Here is a 15,561-nt window from a genome sequence, read left to right as displayed (position 1 = left end):
TAACCCAGGCCGCAGCACTGACCCTGAGGTGTCTATTTCTGACCCAGTGACTCTACCCTTTGACTCCACCTCCTCACCAGACAGCACAGACTCTGCCCCCTCATGGACTGGTTCTTCCAACCTGATTTCCAGTACCGTCCCACCTACTGCTGGTGCAACAGCATCAACCAAAGCACTGACAACAACCACCAATGATATGGCTCCATCTGGAGATGCTCCACCCACTGGGCCATTCCCAACCAATCAGGCTGGAGATGCTTCATCTACAGCAGGAGCTGACTCGACTTCTCCTGATGTTCCTACAGACACTCCCATAGATGCACGTCCTCCTGATGGACCTCCTCCTCCTGATGTACCTCCTCCTGATGGACAACCTGCTGAAGAACCTCCTGATATACCTTCCCCTGATGTACCTCCTGATGGACCTCCTCCTCCTGATGTACCTCCTGATGTACCTCTTCCTGATGGACCTCCTCCTCCTTATGGACCTCGCCCTGATGTACCTCCTGATGTACCTCCTCCAGATGGACCTCCTGATGTACCTCCTCCTGATGTACCTCCTCCTGATGGACAACCTCCTGATGGACCTCCTCCTCCTGATGTACCTCCTCCTGATGGACAACCTTTTGATGGACCTCCTCCTCCTGATGTACCTCCTCCTGATGGACAATTTCCTGATGGACCTCCTCCTCCTGATGTACCCCCTGATTTACTTCCTCCTGATGTACAACCTCCTGATGGACCTACTCCTCCTGATGTACTTCCTGATCTACCTCCTGCTGATGGACAACCTCCTGATGGACCTCCTGATGTACCTCCCAATGTACCTCTTCCTGATGGACAACCTCCTGATGGACAACCTCCTGATGGACCTCCTGATGTACCTTACCCTGATGTACCTACTCCTGATGTACCCTCTCTTGATGTTCCTCCAGACACGTGGATAGATGTCCCACCTCCTGATGGACCTCCTCCTGATGTACCTCCTTTTGGTAGAGATCCTCCAGATGTACCTCGTCCGGATGTACCTTCTCCTGATGGAACACCCTCTGAAGTAGCTCCTCCTGAAATACCTCCTCCTGATGGACCTCCTCCTGAAGTACCTCTTCCTGAGGTACCTCCTCCTGATGCCCTTGCTCCAGCTCCTGATGCTCCTGTAGAGTCCTTGATGCTTCCCTCTGAAGTAGGAGCAGATTATGTTGCACCGGATACAAGCTCAACCACCTTAGATCGGTCGGACCCTGCTGGTGATTTTGCCCCTGTTGACTTCACCTTCCCTCTCCCGGATGATCCAGATTCAGCTTTACTTGGACCAGGTTCTGCACCAGATTCTGGACCAGTACCTGTTGGGGGTCCTGGGAACCTTCCAGATGACTCTCGTGCATCTGTTGATGCTACTGGATCAAATCCAGTAGTTCCTGGTCTGGCTTCTGTCCCAGCAGGGCTAGATACAAGAGGAACAGGAAATCGTGAACCAGAATCAACTGGACCAGATTCTCCTTCACCAGATGGTGTAAGTCCTGGTCCTGGTCTGGATTCTAGACCTGATTCTCCTCCAGCTGTAGATGACCTGGGAGGAAAGACTTCTGGAGAGGATTCAGCTGCTGGTGGACCAGCAGGTGGGTCAGATTCTGAAGAAAAGAAAGACTTTAAACCAGAGAAGATGGGAGAGCAAACAGAGGAGAAAGGTAAACATGAAGCTCTCTGATTGGTTAGATTAGAATGCAGATACTAGTGTTTATGATCATTGTGGGCAAAAATGTTTGATTTTGCAGCAGCTTTTCTCAAAAGATGTGATACAATTTGTGATGTTTTATGTCTCTTTTTGCAGTAAAATTTCAGGAATTGGGAAAAATTGCAAGCAAAGGAAAATAATGTGATTTATTTAAATTGCTACCAGTGAAGTCATGTAATGACTTCCTGGATAAAAAGCATCCTGCATATCACAGAAACAATTATATTCCAGCTCTAATGTTTAATGTATTTTCTGAACATGAGAACCATGAGGACTCAAAGTTCTATAAAAAAAAAAGAAAATACTGTACTTGAGTTCCATTTATAACCTTTATTAAATAAATTTTCAGCTCAACATCAGCAGCGAATAAAATGAATCAAACCTCATTTGGGAACATTTGGGAATTGTTTTGCTCGTCTATGGCATCATGTTTGTTGGCAGGTGAGACTCGTCCATCTCCCACCTGAATGACGTCAGTTACCGCCACACCAAACGCCACGATTGGTCCAAACCACAAGCAGCTGCTGATTTGGACATTTCATGTGGAAAAGTTGTGGAAATTTAGGAAAATTGCAAACTCTCACAAATATTGCAGAGATTTCTTTAATTTGCATTAATTATTGCGATCACAAAATAGCAATATCCTGGAAGGAGTGATATTTCCAAGAACACTGGTTGCAAATTCAGAGATTCATGTTAATATACTTTCACATCTGGGTTGAGCGTGAAGGTTTATTCTTCACCTCAGAAAAAGGAAGTACACAAGGTGCAACTTCCTGGTTGTTTCTGAAGCTTTCAACCACATATCTCAACCTTCTACAGAAGGTAGAGTTGCTCAATTGTAATACAGATGGTTTAGTTGTCATTACACAAGTAGATGTGGCTAAAACCTCAGAAACAACAAGTAAGTTTAGACCTTTTGTGAGAATTTTAGTTTGAAATGTGTCAGGATGAAACAATCACATGGTTTCTACAACAGTAAATGATTTGCTGTGACAGATCACTGACATCACAGACAAGGTTTCATCTCTGTGCAGATAGATTTCTAATACTGGAGACCAGATCCATTACTGGCGAAAGTTGTCCTGTCAGGTGAGAAGATGCTGCTGGTTACTCCATCAGAGGACGTTAGTGCTAAAAACATGCTTCAAATACAGCTGAAGTGCTGATGAACTCTGTAAACATTGTTTCTGTCGGAGTGGGAGGTAGATTTAATGAGCAGCAGCTTTATGTGTTGATATAAGACTTAACATTCACACAAACTTATATCTTTTTATTCTGTGTTGAACCAAACAGTCTCTGAGGCCAAAGAGAATTTCAAAGAGGAAAGAAAAAAGAATGAAAAGGAGAAAGATGAGAAAGACTATGAGAAAAAAGGTACAACATGTAGGAACAGTTGTAGTACTGCCATCTACTGGCTAACAATAGGAACAGCAGTATTATCTGTAGCAGTAGTATCACAAGTTGTGGTTGAAGTATTATTAGTAGTATAAGTACACTCTTGTCATGAGTAGTTCAGTAGCAGTAACCTTTTCTGTTACTTGCATGTTGCCATGGTTACACATCTTGTTTTGTGTCCAAAGCGACCCAGAAGATTTTGATTCCAGGAGGCCCAAAGTTCAGTCAGCTGTCCAAAATTGCCTACATCGCCTTCGAGGGTAAGACTGGCTCCACCCTGTGTGGACTGACCACTCCCCCTGATTCATCAGACTCCTCCCAGTGACTCTGACCCCTCCCCCTGATTCATCAGACTCCTCCCAGTGACTCTGACCCCTCCCCCTGATTCATCAGACTCCTCCCAGTGACTCTGACCCCTCCCCCTGATTCATCAGACTCCTCCCAGTGACTCTGACCCCTCCCCCTGATTCATCAGGCTCCTCCCAGTGACTCTGACCACTCCCCCTGATTCATCAGACTCCTCCCAGTGACTCTGACCCCTCCCCCTGATTCATCAGACTCCTCCCAGTGACTCTGACCCCTCCCCCTGATTCATCAGGCTCCTCCTTCTGGTCTGGTCAGTGTTCATGTTGGCTCACCTGTCTGTGGCTCACCTGTCTGTGGCTCACCTGTCTGTTTAATGTCCTCCATGCTGTAGGTTGGGCTTCTTGGTTAACTGACCCTTTACAGGTATGTTATCACACAGGTGTGTCTGACAGGCGTGTGTGTGTTTGTTTCTGTCAGACTGTGAGTGTAACGGTCACTCCAACCGCTGCAGCTACATCGACTTCATCAACGTGGTCACGTGCGTCAGCTGTAAACACAACACGCGAGGCCAGAACTGTCAGTTCTGCCGCCTCGGTTACTATAGAAACGCCTCACTGACGCTGGACGACGAGGACGTCTGTGTCGGTCAGTAATACACATACACACACACACATTGTTATGACCTGACTCTGAGAAACACCATGATAACGTTTAAACAAAAGATATTTTATTAAATCCAAATTAACCAAATTAAAGAAACTGAAGGTTCGGCATGGGGTGCAGATATCAGCAGCGCCAGTGGTGTCTGGTGTGCATGACTGTAAGATGTGTGTGTGTTGTAAAAAGCATAAGAATAAATTAAAACAGTTACTAAACTAAAGTTACTAAACAGATACTAAACCAAACAAACAGGTGCAGCCAGGCCTAAATGACCTACCTACACACACACACACACACACACACACCTTTTTTCATTATTATTTGAATTCTTATGAAGATCTGAAAGTTTACAAATGTGTTTCTGAAGCAGCAGACATGTTGAATATTTTATTCAGTGGAGACAGATGATGCTTAATCAAGGTTCAAAGGTCATAACGATAGCAGATATTATGGATCTGCTGCCACCTGCTGGAGAAACACATAAAGTTTATTTAAACATCAGAAGGGCAGAAATCAGGTTTACTGATGTAATAATGTTACAGTTTCACGCGGCAGCTGCGTTTAGGGTCCTGTTGTGGTTCCAGGCAGCTTTCATCAGCAGAGCGTCGTGAGCAGGAAGGAGTGTACACCTAACACTTAAAATGTAAATAACATGTACAAAAGGGTACACACCATGGCTACACATAACAAAAGTTAAAAAAATGTAAAAAATGTAAAAGAAAATGTACAATTTTTAATTCTATAAATGAACACTGGGGGAGAATAAAGATCTATATAAACAGTTTTTAACACAGCACAAACTGTTACAGGTTTAATTGTTTTAGTGTTTAATTGAATAAATGTATTGTTTGAATTCTTTGCTAAAGGCAGTAAAGCGTAGTTTCTTACCTGTAAATTTACATTTATGGAAAGATTTGTCATGTACACATAAGGAGACCAAACAAAACATTCTTCCAAAGTAAAATAAAACTTTCATGAGTGTAGACCTGAATGAGGGAGTTCAGGTAGGCGGGAGCTGGTTTAGTTGCTGTTTTGTAACTGCAACTGGGAACCAGTGGAGGGAGATGAACAGCGGGGTGACGTGTGCTGTTTTGGGCTGGTTGAAGACCGGAAGCGCCGCTGCGTTCTGGATCATCTGCAGAGGTTTGAGTGTACATGCAGGGAGGCCAGTAAGGAGCTGCAGTAGTTAATGTGTGACATTACGAGAGCCTGAACCAGGAGTTGTGCTGCAAGCTCAGACAGGTAGAGTCTGATCTTCCTGATGTTGTACAGAACAAACCCACATGACTGAGGCCACGTGAACCTTACAGGTTAGTTGGTCATCGATCATGACACCCAAGCGTCAGGCAGACTTTGTAAATGAGAAAAGAATGGGACCGAGCACTGACCCCTGAGGAACCCCTGTGGATAAGCTGTGTGGTTTAGACACTCACCTCCACGCCAACAGGACGCAGTGTGTCAGCAAGTGTCTGACAGATTAGCAAGTGCTTGGATAAATTCTGTTTTATTTCCATAGGTACAAGTAAAGGAGGCTTTTCTGAGTGAATAGAGGTTCTCAGAGTTGCTTTGTCTGCAACAGATGTGATTTTTTCACAGAGATGTCTGTGTAGCATATTTACTATGAGAGTAAATAGTAGAAAAGGACAATCTTAACACAATAAAACACAATAAGGGCTGATGCTGCAGTACAGCTTGGTGTTTAAGTACCAGGAAGTACCACAGCTGAATCCTTTGGCCCTTGTGGATTTTCACAACAAAGCAATAAATAGAGGCCACAACTCACGTCAGCTGACCCACCTATTGAAAACTCAGAGAGTGAAATCAGGAAGTGCTCTGCCTGACTACAGCCTAAATCACTTAGCGATTATCTCCTGTGTTCTGGATCATCGTTGTTAACACATCGGTTACGTTAATGTCAGTGATTACAATAATAATAATATTAATAATAACAATAATGTCTCTGTCAGAGTGCGGCTGTCACACTGAGGGCAGTACGTCTCCTCACTGCTTGGACTCGGGTCTCTGTCAGTGTAAAGACGGCGTCTCGGGGCGGAGCTGTGATTCATGTCTACCTGGATACACCTGGAGAGGAGGCGGAGCCGTCTGCACAGGTACGCACAGCAGGGGGCGGGGCTTGATTAATAGAAACACCTATACATGTGTTTGTGATTGATAATGATTGATAATAATCGGCGGCTGCTCTCTCAGAGAACGTCTGTGACGAGCGGCGAGTCTGTCAGAACGGAGGAACCTGCGTCGACTTCACGCGCTGCGTCTGTCCGGAAAGCTTCACAGGTAAACATACATCTGATGATGTCACAGGTCAGGTGGTGTGGGTGGGGTCTGTTGCTGATAGTGGTGATGATGATGATGATGATGATGATGATGTGTGTGCAGGTACGTTCTGTGAGAAGACTGTCTGTCTGAAGAAGGGTGGTTGCGATGACGACGCCGAGGGCTCATCCTCACCTCTGACCTCACACCTGTACCTGCTGACCCTCAGCCTGCTCATCTCCACCTGCCGCTGACTCCGCCCACCGGTGACATCAGCGGGATGTGACATCACACTGGAAGGTCATCTCCTACCTGTGGCTCTTCTCCTCTGTGATTGGCTCATGGCTTCTCATTGGGCGGTTGACGTTGTGAGTCACTGACGGTGGTAACCATGGAGACAGAGACGTGACAACGGACTGTGTTGTTGTGCTACACTTTTTTTTTTTTTTTTTTTTTTTACCTGAGAGCCATTTGTTTATTTTAGATGTGAAGGTCAAAGGTCACGAAATAAAAATAATGTGAAAGTAAACAAAAGTGATGATGTCATCTGCTTGTACACACACAACAACAGGAACAAATGTGATTGGACAGAACCCTGGCAGCCCTGCTCTGATTGGCTGCTGAAGTTCATCAGGTGTTTGAAGGTAAAGGTAAGAAGAGAAAACTGGAGACACAACAAGAAAACAATCAAAACCAGAGCTGATCAATAAACCAGAGCTGATCAATAAACTGGAGCTGATCAATAAACCAGAGCTGATCAATAAACTGGAACTGATCAATAAACCAGAGCTGATCAATAAACCGGAGCTGATCAATAAACTGGAGCTGATCAATAAACCAGAGCTGATCAATAAACCGGAGCTGATCAATAAACTGGAGCTGATCAATAAACTGGAGCTGATTAATAAACTGGAGCTGATCAATAAACCAGACACACTGATGTTTGTTTGTTGCTGGTAAAATGCAGCGGTGCGACAGTAAAAACTGTCCTCTGTCATTGGTGTTTGGTGACCCTTCATCTTCATCTTCATCTTCATCTTCATCTTCACAAAGTCTAAAGTCATGAAACAAGTTTATTTAATCATCAGCTGTTTTGTTCCTTTTGTTTTAGAAGAACATATCTGCATATGTGTGATATTATTATAAAGACACATTCAACACATAATGAGATCATAATATTATTTAAATGACCAAAGTAGCCGAAATACTCCAAATACACAATAATGAACCACAACAATAACAAATATAACTAATTAAACTTGATTATTTCAGCGTCACCTTGAGGTCAATGAGTGTCGTTATATGAGCTGAGACCCACCTGGACTCTGAGACCCACCTGGACTCTGAGACCCACCTGGACTCTGAGACCCACCTGGACTTTGAGACCCACCTGCCGGTTGTTTGGTGTTTTACGGTTTTTGCTGCACAAACACTTTTGGCAGAGAAAATGAAAACTAAGTCACAACCTTCAACTTAATATGAGCTGAATAAGCAGAACATCCTACACGCATGAACTCGCCCAGCTGAGTGTTCGAATCATAGTCAGCAGCTTCATTCTGTGACTGTCGGCTCTGCTGGTGAACATTTTCACAACCTCAAATATTCACCAAAATTACAGATTCACAGACAAACAGCTGAGAGACGAATCACATGATTGTTATCAGCAAAGAAATCTTTTCTGGTCATTAAGTTTGCTTGGTGTCATGCTGGAAACCAGTGACCTTACACCAGCAGACCATCAGGACAACACAGCTGTCTCTAACCCTAAATATGAACTCAGTTCAGTAAATTACTGCATTGAAGTCAATGAGAGTGAATAACTTGGATGAATGAAGAGTGTGATGTCTGCAAACACAACATAAAACCACGACCCATCTGACAGGAAGCCTCGACCACCCAGGAGCAGGTGGTTTCCTGACGCCCGCCGGCTCCGGAGCCAAGAATGTGAAATGTCTAGAAATCTAGATTGGTTGTAATAAGCCACGCCCACTTTAATGAATCATTACCAGATTTTTTGCTTCAACTGAGTCATCGCCCGAGATCACGCCGACCAAATTCCCTTCGTCTTTCCGCTGACACGCCGTGTTGCAGGTGGTCGTCTGTGGTAGAAACAACAGTAATGTGGAGCCGCATTACATCATATATATATATATATATATATATATATATATATATATATATATATATATATATACATACATATATATATATATATACACACACACACACATATATATATATATATATATATGTGTGTGTGTGTATATATATATATATATGTATGTATATATATATATATACATACATATATGTATATATATATATATACATACATATATATATATATATATACACACACACACATATATATATATATATATATATATATATATATATATACAGACACGGCTGAAAACATTGGTACCTTTACATTTTATTAAAATAATGCATCCTGAACAGTGTTGAAATTAAAAGATATTTTATTATTAACGCATGTTGGTTTGGTTTGCAGAGCAACAAAACAATAAAGATGTGAAAATAACTGAATTCATGTTTATTCTACAAAGACATAAATTATTGATACCCTTTAGAAGTTGTTTGAAATAATTGATCAGTATTGATACTTGAAGCAGACTATTGAGTTTTAATTAGTGTTTTATAATCAGCAGCTGTTTTATCTCAGGGCTGTTTTCCACATGGAGGGTCTGGACTCAAGTCTTTAATCTCCAGAGACCAAAACATTCCTCCATCAGCGGCGGGAAAACCTGCAACAGGAAGAACCGGACTCGAGCAGAACCGGACTCGAGCAGAACCGGACTCCAGGTGACGGTGCGACTAAACTTTATTTATTTACAACAAAGAGATTTAACAACAATCATCGTATAACCCCCCCCCCCCCTCCTCGTTTTACGTCATCGAAGCGACACGGAGGCTGAGGCGCAGGCCCATGACGTCAGAGTAGCGTCATCAGTGAGCGTCGGCAGCATCATGAGACGCCGCTGGAAGACCGGAGCGACCTTGTTGTTCGGAGCGGGACTCGGAGCGGCGGCGAGCCGCCTGCTGAGCGCCAGAGACCGGGAGGAGGGGCAAGAGAGGCCCGGTCTGCTGAGCAGAGTCCCGGTTCTCCCGGTACCGGGAGTCCAGGCGTCCGAGCTGACGGTGAGAGGGAGTGTGTGTGTGTGTGTGTGTGTGTGTGTGTGTGTGTGTGTGTGTGTGTGTGTGTGTGTGTGTGTGTGAGTGTGTGAGAGAGTGTGTGTGTGTGTGTGTGTGTGTGTGTGTGTGTGTGTGTGTGAGAGTGTGTGTGTGTGAGTGTGTGTGTGTGTGTGTGTGTGTGTGTGTGTGAGAGTGTGTGTGTGTGTGTGTGTGTGTGTGTGTGTGAGAGCAGACTTTACTTAAAGTATCTTCTGATCTGGTGTGAAGAGTCTAAATCTACCTGCTGATGTCACGTGACATCATGAAAGTTATAAGAACAAGACGTCAAAAGATTTTCCACAAAAACCAACAATGTGTAAAAGTTTCCTGTCTTGATATTTGTGGCCTTACATAAATAAAACGTGTCTGTTTTATTAACTGTCCGTATTTATATTTAATATAACCTTCAGATAACTATCTGGACACATTATTGATTGTCTGAAGGACATCGAGGCTGTAAATCATTAAATAAAAATACAGTCGATATTAAATAGATCAATATTTACAACATGAATTATTACAGTTAACAGTGTTTCCTGTCTGGATTATAAGAGTCAGACATTAGAATAACAACCACACGAGATGCTGATGATGTTCAGTTGTTTCTGTCAAAAGATCAATAAATCTGATCAATAAATCTGATCAATAAATCTGATCATTAACTGGAACTTTTTTTATCACTTCATGAGAATCGATCATCTGATCGAACCTGTTGAACCTGTTGAACCTGTCCAGGTGAGTCCAGGTGCATCTGGAGCAGTGATGAAGTACGGCTTCCCGTCATTGGCCAACATCAAGACCAGAGAGTCCTACGTCACCTCCTATGACCCCCGCACACGCACTGCATCCTGGGTAATCGAGCGGCTAAACCCCGCTGCCCTGAGCGGGTCGTCAGACCGAAAGTACTGCGAGTTCAAAGAGGACGACAGGTGAGACTGAAACATGACGACAGGTGAGACTGAAACATGACGACAGGTGAGACCGAAACAGGACGACAGGTGAGACTGAAACATGACGACAGGTGAGACCGAAACAGGACGACAGGTGAGACCGAAACAGGAAGGACGACAGGTGAGACCGAAACATGACGACAGGTGAGACCGAAACAGGAAGGACGACAGGTGAGACCGAAACAGGACGACAGGTGAGACCGAAACATGACGACAGGTGAGACTGAAACAGGAAGGACAACAGGTGAGACCGAAACAGGACGACAGGTGAGACCGAAACATGACGACAGGTGAGACCGAAACAGGACGACAGGTGAGACCGAAACATGACGACAGGTGAGACCGAAACAGGACGACAGGTGAGACCGAAACATGACGACAGGTGAGACCGAAACAGGAAGGACGACAGGTGAGACCGAAACATGACGACAGGTGAGACCGAAACAGGAAGGACGACAGGTGAGACCGAAACAGGACGACAGGTGAGACTGAAACATGACGACAGGTGAGACTGAAACATGACGACAGGTGAGACTGAAACAGGAAGGACGACAGGTGAGACCGAAACAGGAAGGACGACAGGTGAGACCGAAACATGACGACAGGTGAGACCGAAACATGACGACAGGTGAGACCGAAACATGACGACAGGTGAGACCGAAACATGACGACAGGTGAGACTGAAACAGGACGACAGGTGAGACCGAAACAGGACGACAGGTGAGACCGAAACAGGAAGGACGACAGGTGAGACCGAAACATGACGACAGGTGAGACCGAAACATGACGACAGGTGAGACCGAAACATGACGACAGGTGAGACTGAAACAGGACGACAGGTGAGACCGAAACATGACGACAGGTGAGACCGAAACATGACGACAGGTGAGACTGAAACAGGACGACAGGTGAGACCGAAACAGGACGACAGGTGAGACCGAAACAGGACGACAGGTGAGACTGAAACAGGACGACAGGTGAGACCGAAACAGGACGACAGGTGAGACCGAAACAGGACGACAGGTGAGGGAGATAATAATAAAGGTTGGTGTTGGATATTAAGTACAAACAGGTGAACTCACCTGTCGTCTACCTGTCTACCTGCAGCGTGCACGTTTTCCATCGAGCCACCAACACTGACTACAGGGGGAGTGGCTTCGACAGAGGTCACCTGGCTGCAGCAGCCAATCACAAGTGGAGTCAGAAAGCCATGGATGACACCTTCTACCTGAGCAACGTGGCGCCACAGGTACACACACCTGAGACTCTGACACACCTGTGAATGATGTCATCAGTCCCACAGACACACCTGATGTTATTTATTGTGATCTAACGTTCTGCTGTGTTGGTGTCAGAACCCTCACCTGAACCAGAACACCTGGAACAATCTGGAGAAACTCTGTCGCTCTCTGACCAAACGTTACCTCAACGTGTACGTGTGCACCGGCCCGCTCTACCTGCCCAGGTAACGTCCGCTCTTCTTCTGTGGTGTCTCTGTTTCCTTAGTGCAACACAGGAACAGAACAGGTGTGCAGACAGACAGGTAGGCTGAAGGTTCCTCACGGCAGCAACATGATGAGAATATGAATAAAACCTCATGTAATAAGATACATCTTGTATTGTTGGAATATTGAACATGTGCTGCTGGTAAAACTTCATATTCAGACGTTTATGGGATTAAATTTGTGTCGTAATAATTGAACAAAATCTCCCAACAATCAAACTAAAATAAATCAGAGTGAATACAAACAGATGTTTCACTCGTGTCATTTTATTGGAACTTGACATTTTTTGCCTTTTTTGGTTTTGATTTGACTTTTTCTTCACTGGTTCAGCTGCTGAAGGGAACCGACCAATCAGGATGCAGCTCTGACATTTGCCCACCAGGGGTATTAGTAGAGATTTATGGTTAGGGGGGCTAAGCCTTTACTAGGGGGGCTTTATTGGCCCCAAAATGTCTGTTTGTCATGAATTTTCAGAGAACAGATCCGTCTCTTCATGGTTTGTACGGATCTAATATGACTTAAATGCTTTTCATCCACTTACAACAGATCAAACAAAGGGATGTCTCAGATAAGTTGCAGGTCCTAAATACGTTATTGATACACAGACTGATGTTTGATGTGTGAACCTCTAAAACTAAACATTCATAAAATCATTTAGTCTAGTTTATGCTTTGTATGAGTAAGAGGAACGACTCCCACTGACCTCCATCAGACCTGCTCCTTCATCCCTGTCAGTCTCCTCATCTTCCTCCTCTCCTCACCTGTTTTCAGTAACATGTTATTTTATTAAACTTAAGATGATCAACCAGTTTAAATGTGTATTTGTCTGAACTGTCTCATCTCTGCCTACCGATTGTTTCCAGATACTTCAGAGGCATTTAAAGCATATATATGTACATATATTACATATATGTTCAGAGCTGTCAATAACATTATTTATGTCTCTTTTGCTCGTTCACACGTTGGCCGGCTGTCTCATCAGCTAGTTGGAACAATGGAAACTGCTTATAGTGCTCACGCCGTCTGGGTTAAATTAATCACTATGAGCGGATGATTATTAGAACCGATCAGATTACCATCTGATTGACATTTGTATATTTATTACTCAAATAAAACAGTAATGAAATGGCCAGGTTTGCTATTCACTATACAGAACAGCTGTGTCGCTGCTGACGCCTCTTGACTCAGAGAGAGAGAGAGAGAGAGAGAGTAGCGGTGGTCGAGCGAGTTAGAGAGAGGACGGGGAGAGCGAGCAGTGGTGGCGTGAAAGCCGGTGAATGAGAGGAAAGAAAATGTTATTTACTGATTGTTTCACGGTGGTTACAAATAAACACACCCACACCCTGCACCTCTGCACCCTGATAACGGTGCCGCAGCCGCTAATTACAATATCACATGTGTATCATGGGAGTAAGGTAAAAAATAAAAATAGTCACTGTAATTTTATTTTCCCCCCATGTTTTCATGTATGAAAAGACCCAACATGAACTCTGTAAGCAGAGTATTGATAACTATCAGCAGATTATTTAAACAGCATTTGTGAGTCTGATTCTGTCAGAGGTTTCCACTGTATAACGTTAGTGGTATCTAGTCTCTCCTCTCTCCTTTTCCTCACTTAAATCTAAAGTTAAGCAAGTAATAAACGAGTAACAACTCGATAGCTCGCTACGTTGACCATCATTTGGTTATCTTCACTCTGTATATTATGTTTATCTTAGTAAAGTCTCTACTGGAGGCTCTGAGCAGGCAGCACAGCCAATGGAAACGCTGGATTAGAGCAGCAGCAGCCTCTCCCAGGTCCTAGTGCCCGTCGTGTTAGATACATTGTGAATTTGGAGACGCAATGACACAGTTCAATCGACTTTAATGAAAAATGAAAAAACTATTAATGATTTTAACTAATAATGTATATTTGTTTTGCTAAACTGGTCAGAACTGAAAAATGACCATAAAAGAGAAAAATCCTGATCAGTGAAAGAAAAGTGAGGATATTGTAATCAGATGTTTCAATAATTAATAGTTTTATTGGAAGTTTTCCTTTGAGGTCATTTTTTTGGTTTCAGTTTTTGTTTTATTCTTTTTATAATTTATAATTTTATAATCCTATAGATGTTTATATTTAATCCAGAGGTGTTATCTTATTATCTAATGAATCCAACTGTATTTGATTCAGATCCTGTAAGAATAAGTTGAAGTTTTCCAGCTGAGAGATTTGATTGATTTGATTGATTCGAGCCTTTGATTGATTTGATTGATTCGATCCTTCCATGTCTGTAGAGAGTGAGACCTCCTGTCAGCACAGAGCTGTGAAAACAACTGTTCATGTCTTAATAGAACATCTTTGATGGAAACGATCCCCGAAACCAAAACATATTTACAAAATTTAAAAATTGGAGTCTATTGATTATAGACTATTGATTATAGATGAATACTGATTATAGATGATTGATTACTGATTATAGACTATTGATTATAGATGAATATTGATTATAGCTGATTGATTACTGATTATAGCTGATTGATTATAGACTATTGATTATAGCTGAATACTGATTATAGCTGATTGATTATAGATGAATATTGATTATAGATGACTATTGATTATAGATGATTGCATATTGATTATAGATTGATTACTGATTATAGACGATTGATTATAGATGATTATTGATTATAGATGATTGCATATTGATTATAGATTACTGATTATAGATTGTGTGGTGTCTGAGCACTTGGTAGGAGGAGCTACAGGATGACATCACCGTGTGTGTGTGTGTTTCAGGCAGGAGGCTGATGGAAAACTCTACGTCCATTATCAGGTTCTGGGTCGTAACCACGTCGCCGTGCCGACACACTTCTTCAAGGTGAGTTCACCTGCCTGTCAGCTGATGATGTCATCAGTCAGTGATGCCTGTCTGGCAGCTGATGATGTCATCAGTCAGTGATGCCTGTCTGGCAGCTGATGATGTCATCAGTCAGTGATGCCTGTCTGGCAGCTGATGATGTCACCTGTGTGTCTCCTCAGGTGCTGATCCTGGAGCAGGCAGACGGCCGGGGGGTGGAGCTTCGGTCCTATGTTTTACCAAACGAGCCGGTGGACGAGAAGGTTCCACTGGAGCGTTTCCTGGTTCCCATAGAAACCATCGAGAGGGCGTCCGGCTTGCTGTTTGTCCCAAACATCATGAAGAGGAGCAGTAATCTGCAGGCCATCACTGCCAAGTGACTACAGTACCCACAATACATCACTGCTGAATGGACTACAGTACCCACAATACATCACTGCTGAATGGACTACAGTACCCACAATACATCACTGCTGAATGGACTACAGTACCCACAATACATCACTGCTGAATGGACCACAGTTTGAATGCAGTTGTCTATTATGTCTGAATCTTCATGTTTATAGAAAACTCAGGAAATATTTGAAAGATTAAAGATGAAAGAAAATAAATGTTGATTGTTTATGTTACTGCCGAAGTAATAAAACATTTCAAATTAAAATGTTTCACTTCTGTTATTGGACAGATCGAGGCGATCA

At 43.3% G+C, this 15,561-nt stretch overlaps 2 protein-coding genes and 1 long non-coding RNA gene across 3 annotated transcripts in view; all 3 read left to right on the top strand.

The window, feature by feature from the left end:
- ntng2a (netrin g2a) overlaps positions 1 to 6,869 on the top strand; it is a 29,710-nt gene extending 22,841 nt beyond the window's left edge. The window contains exons 8-13 of the mRNA XM_044336216.1: positions 306 to 1,688; positions 3,319 to 3,393; positions 3,917 to 4,084; positions 6,067 to 6,210; positions 6,308 to 6,394; positions 6,497 to 6,869. Of these exons, the coding sequence (XP_044192151.1) occupies positions 306 to 1,688; positions 3,319 to 3,393; positions 3,917 to 4,084; positions 6,067 to 6,210; positions 6,308 to 6,394; positions 6,497 to 6,627 (1,988 nt within the window). The 3' untranslated portion in view covers positions 6,628 to 6,869. The remainder of the gene's footprint in view (positions 1 to 305; positions 1,689 to 3,318; positions 3,394 to 3,916; positions 4,085 to 6,066; positions 6,211 to 6,307; positions 6,395 to 6,496) is intronic.
- A 2,436-nt stretch (positions 6,870 to 9,305) lies between these two features.
- endog (endonuclease G) lies at positions 9,306 to 15,524 on the top strand. The gene is made up of 6 exons (XM_044335461.1): positions 9,306 to 9,532; positions 10,301 to 10,494; positions 11,623 to 11,764; positions 11,871 to 11,980; positions 14,803 to 14,884; positions 15,046 to 15,524. Exons 1-6 carry the CDS (start codon positions 9,362 to 9,364, stop codon positions 15,241 to 15,243), a joined length of 897 nt encoding a protein of 298 aa, XP_044191396.1. The 5' UTR covers positions 9,306 to 9,361; the 3' UTR covers positions 15,244 to 15,524.
- On the top strand, positions 10,634 to 11,616 carry LOC122969622. The gene is made up of 5 exons (XR_006399065.1): positions 10,634 to 10,659; positions 10,760 to 10,897; positions 10,998 to 11,020; positions 11,098 to 11,212; positions 11,263 to 11,616. It is a non-coding gene; the product is annotated as an uncharacterized LOC122969622 (long non-coding RNA).
- Positions 15,525 to 15,561: the final 37 nt, after the last annotated feature.

Source organism: Thunnus albacares, chromosome 2 (assembly GCF_914725855.1).
Source record: "Thunnus albacares chromosome 2, fThuAlb1.1, whole genome shotgun sequence".
NCBI classification, from domain to species: Eukaryota; Metazoa; Chordata; class Actinopteri; order Scombriformes; family Scombridae; genus Thunnus; species Thunnus albacares.
Note: the sequence above shows the minus strand (reverse complement) of the source record. Positions and strands in the feature narration are given on the sequence as shown.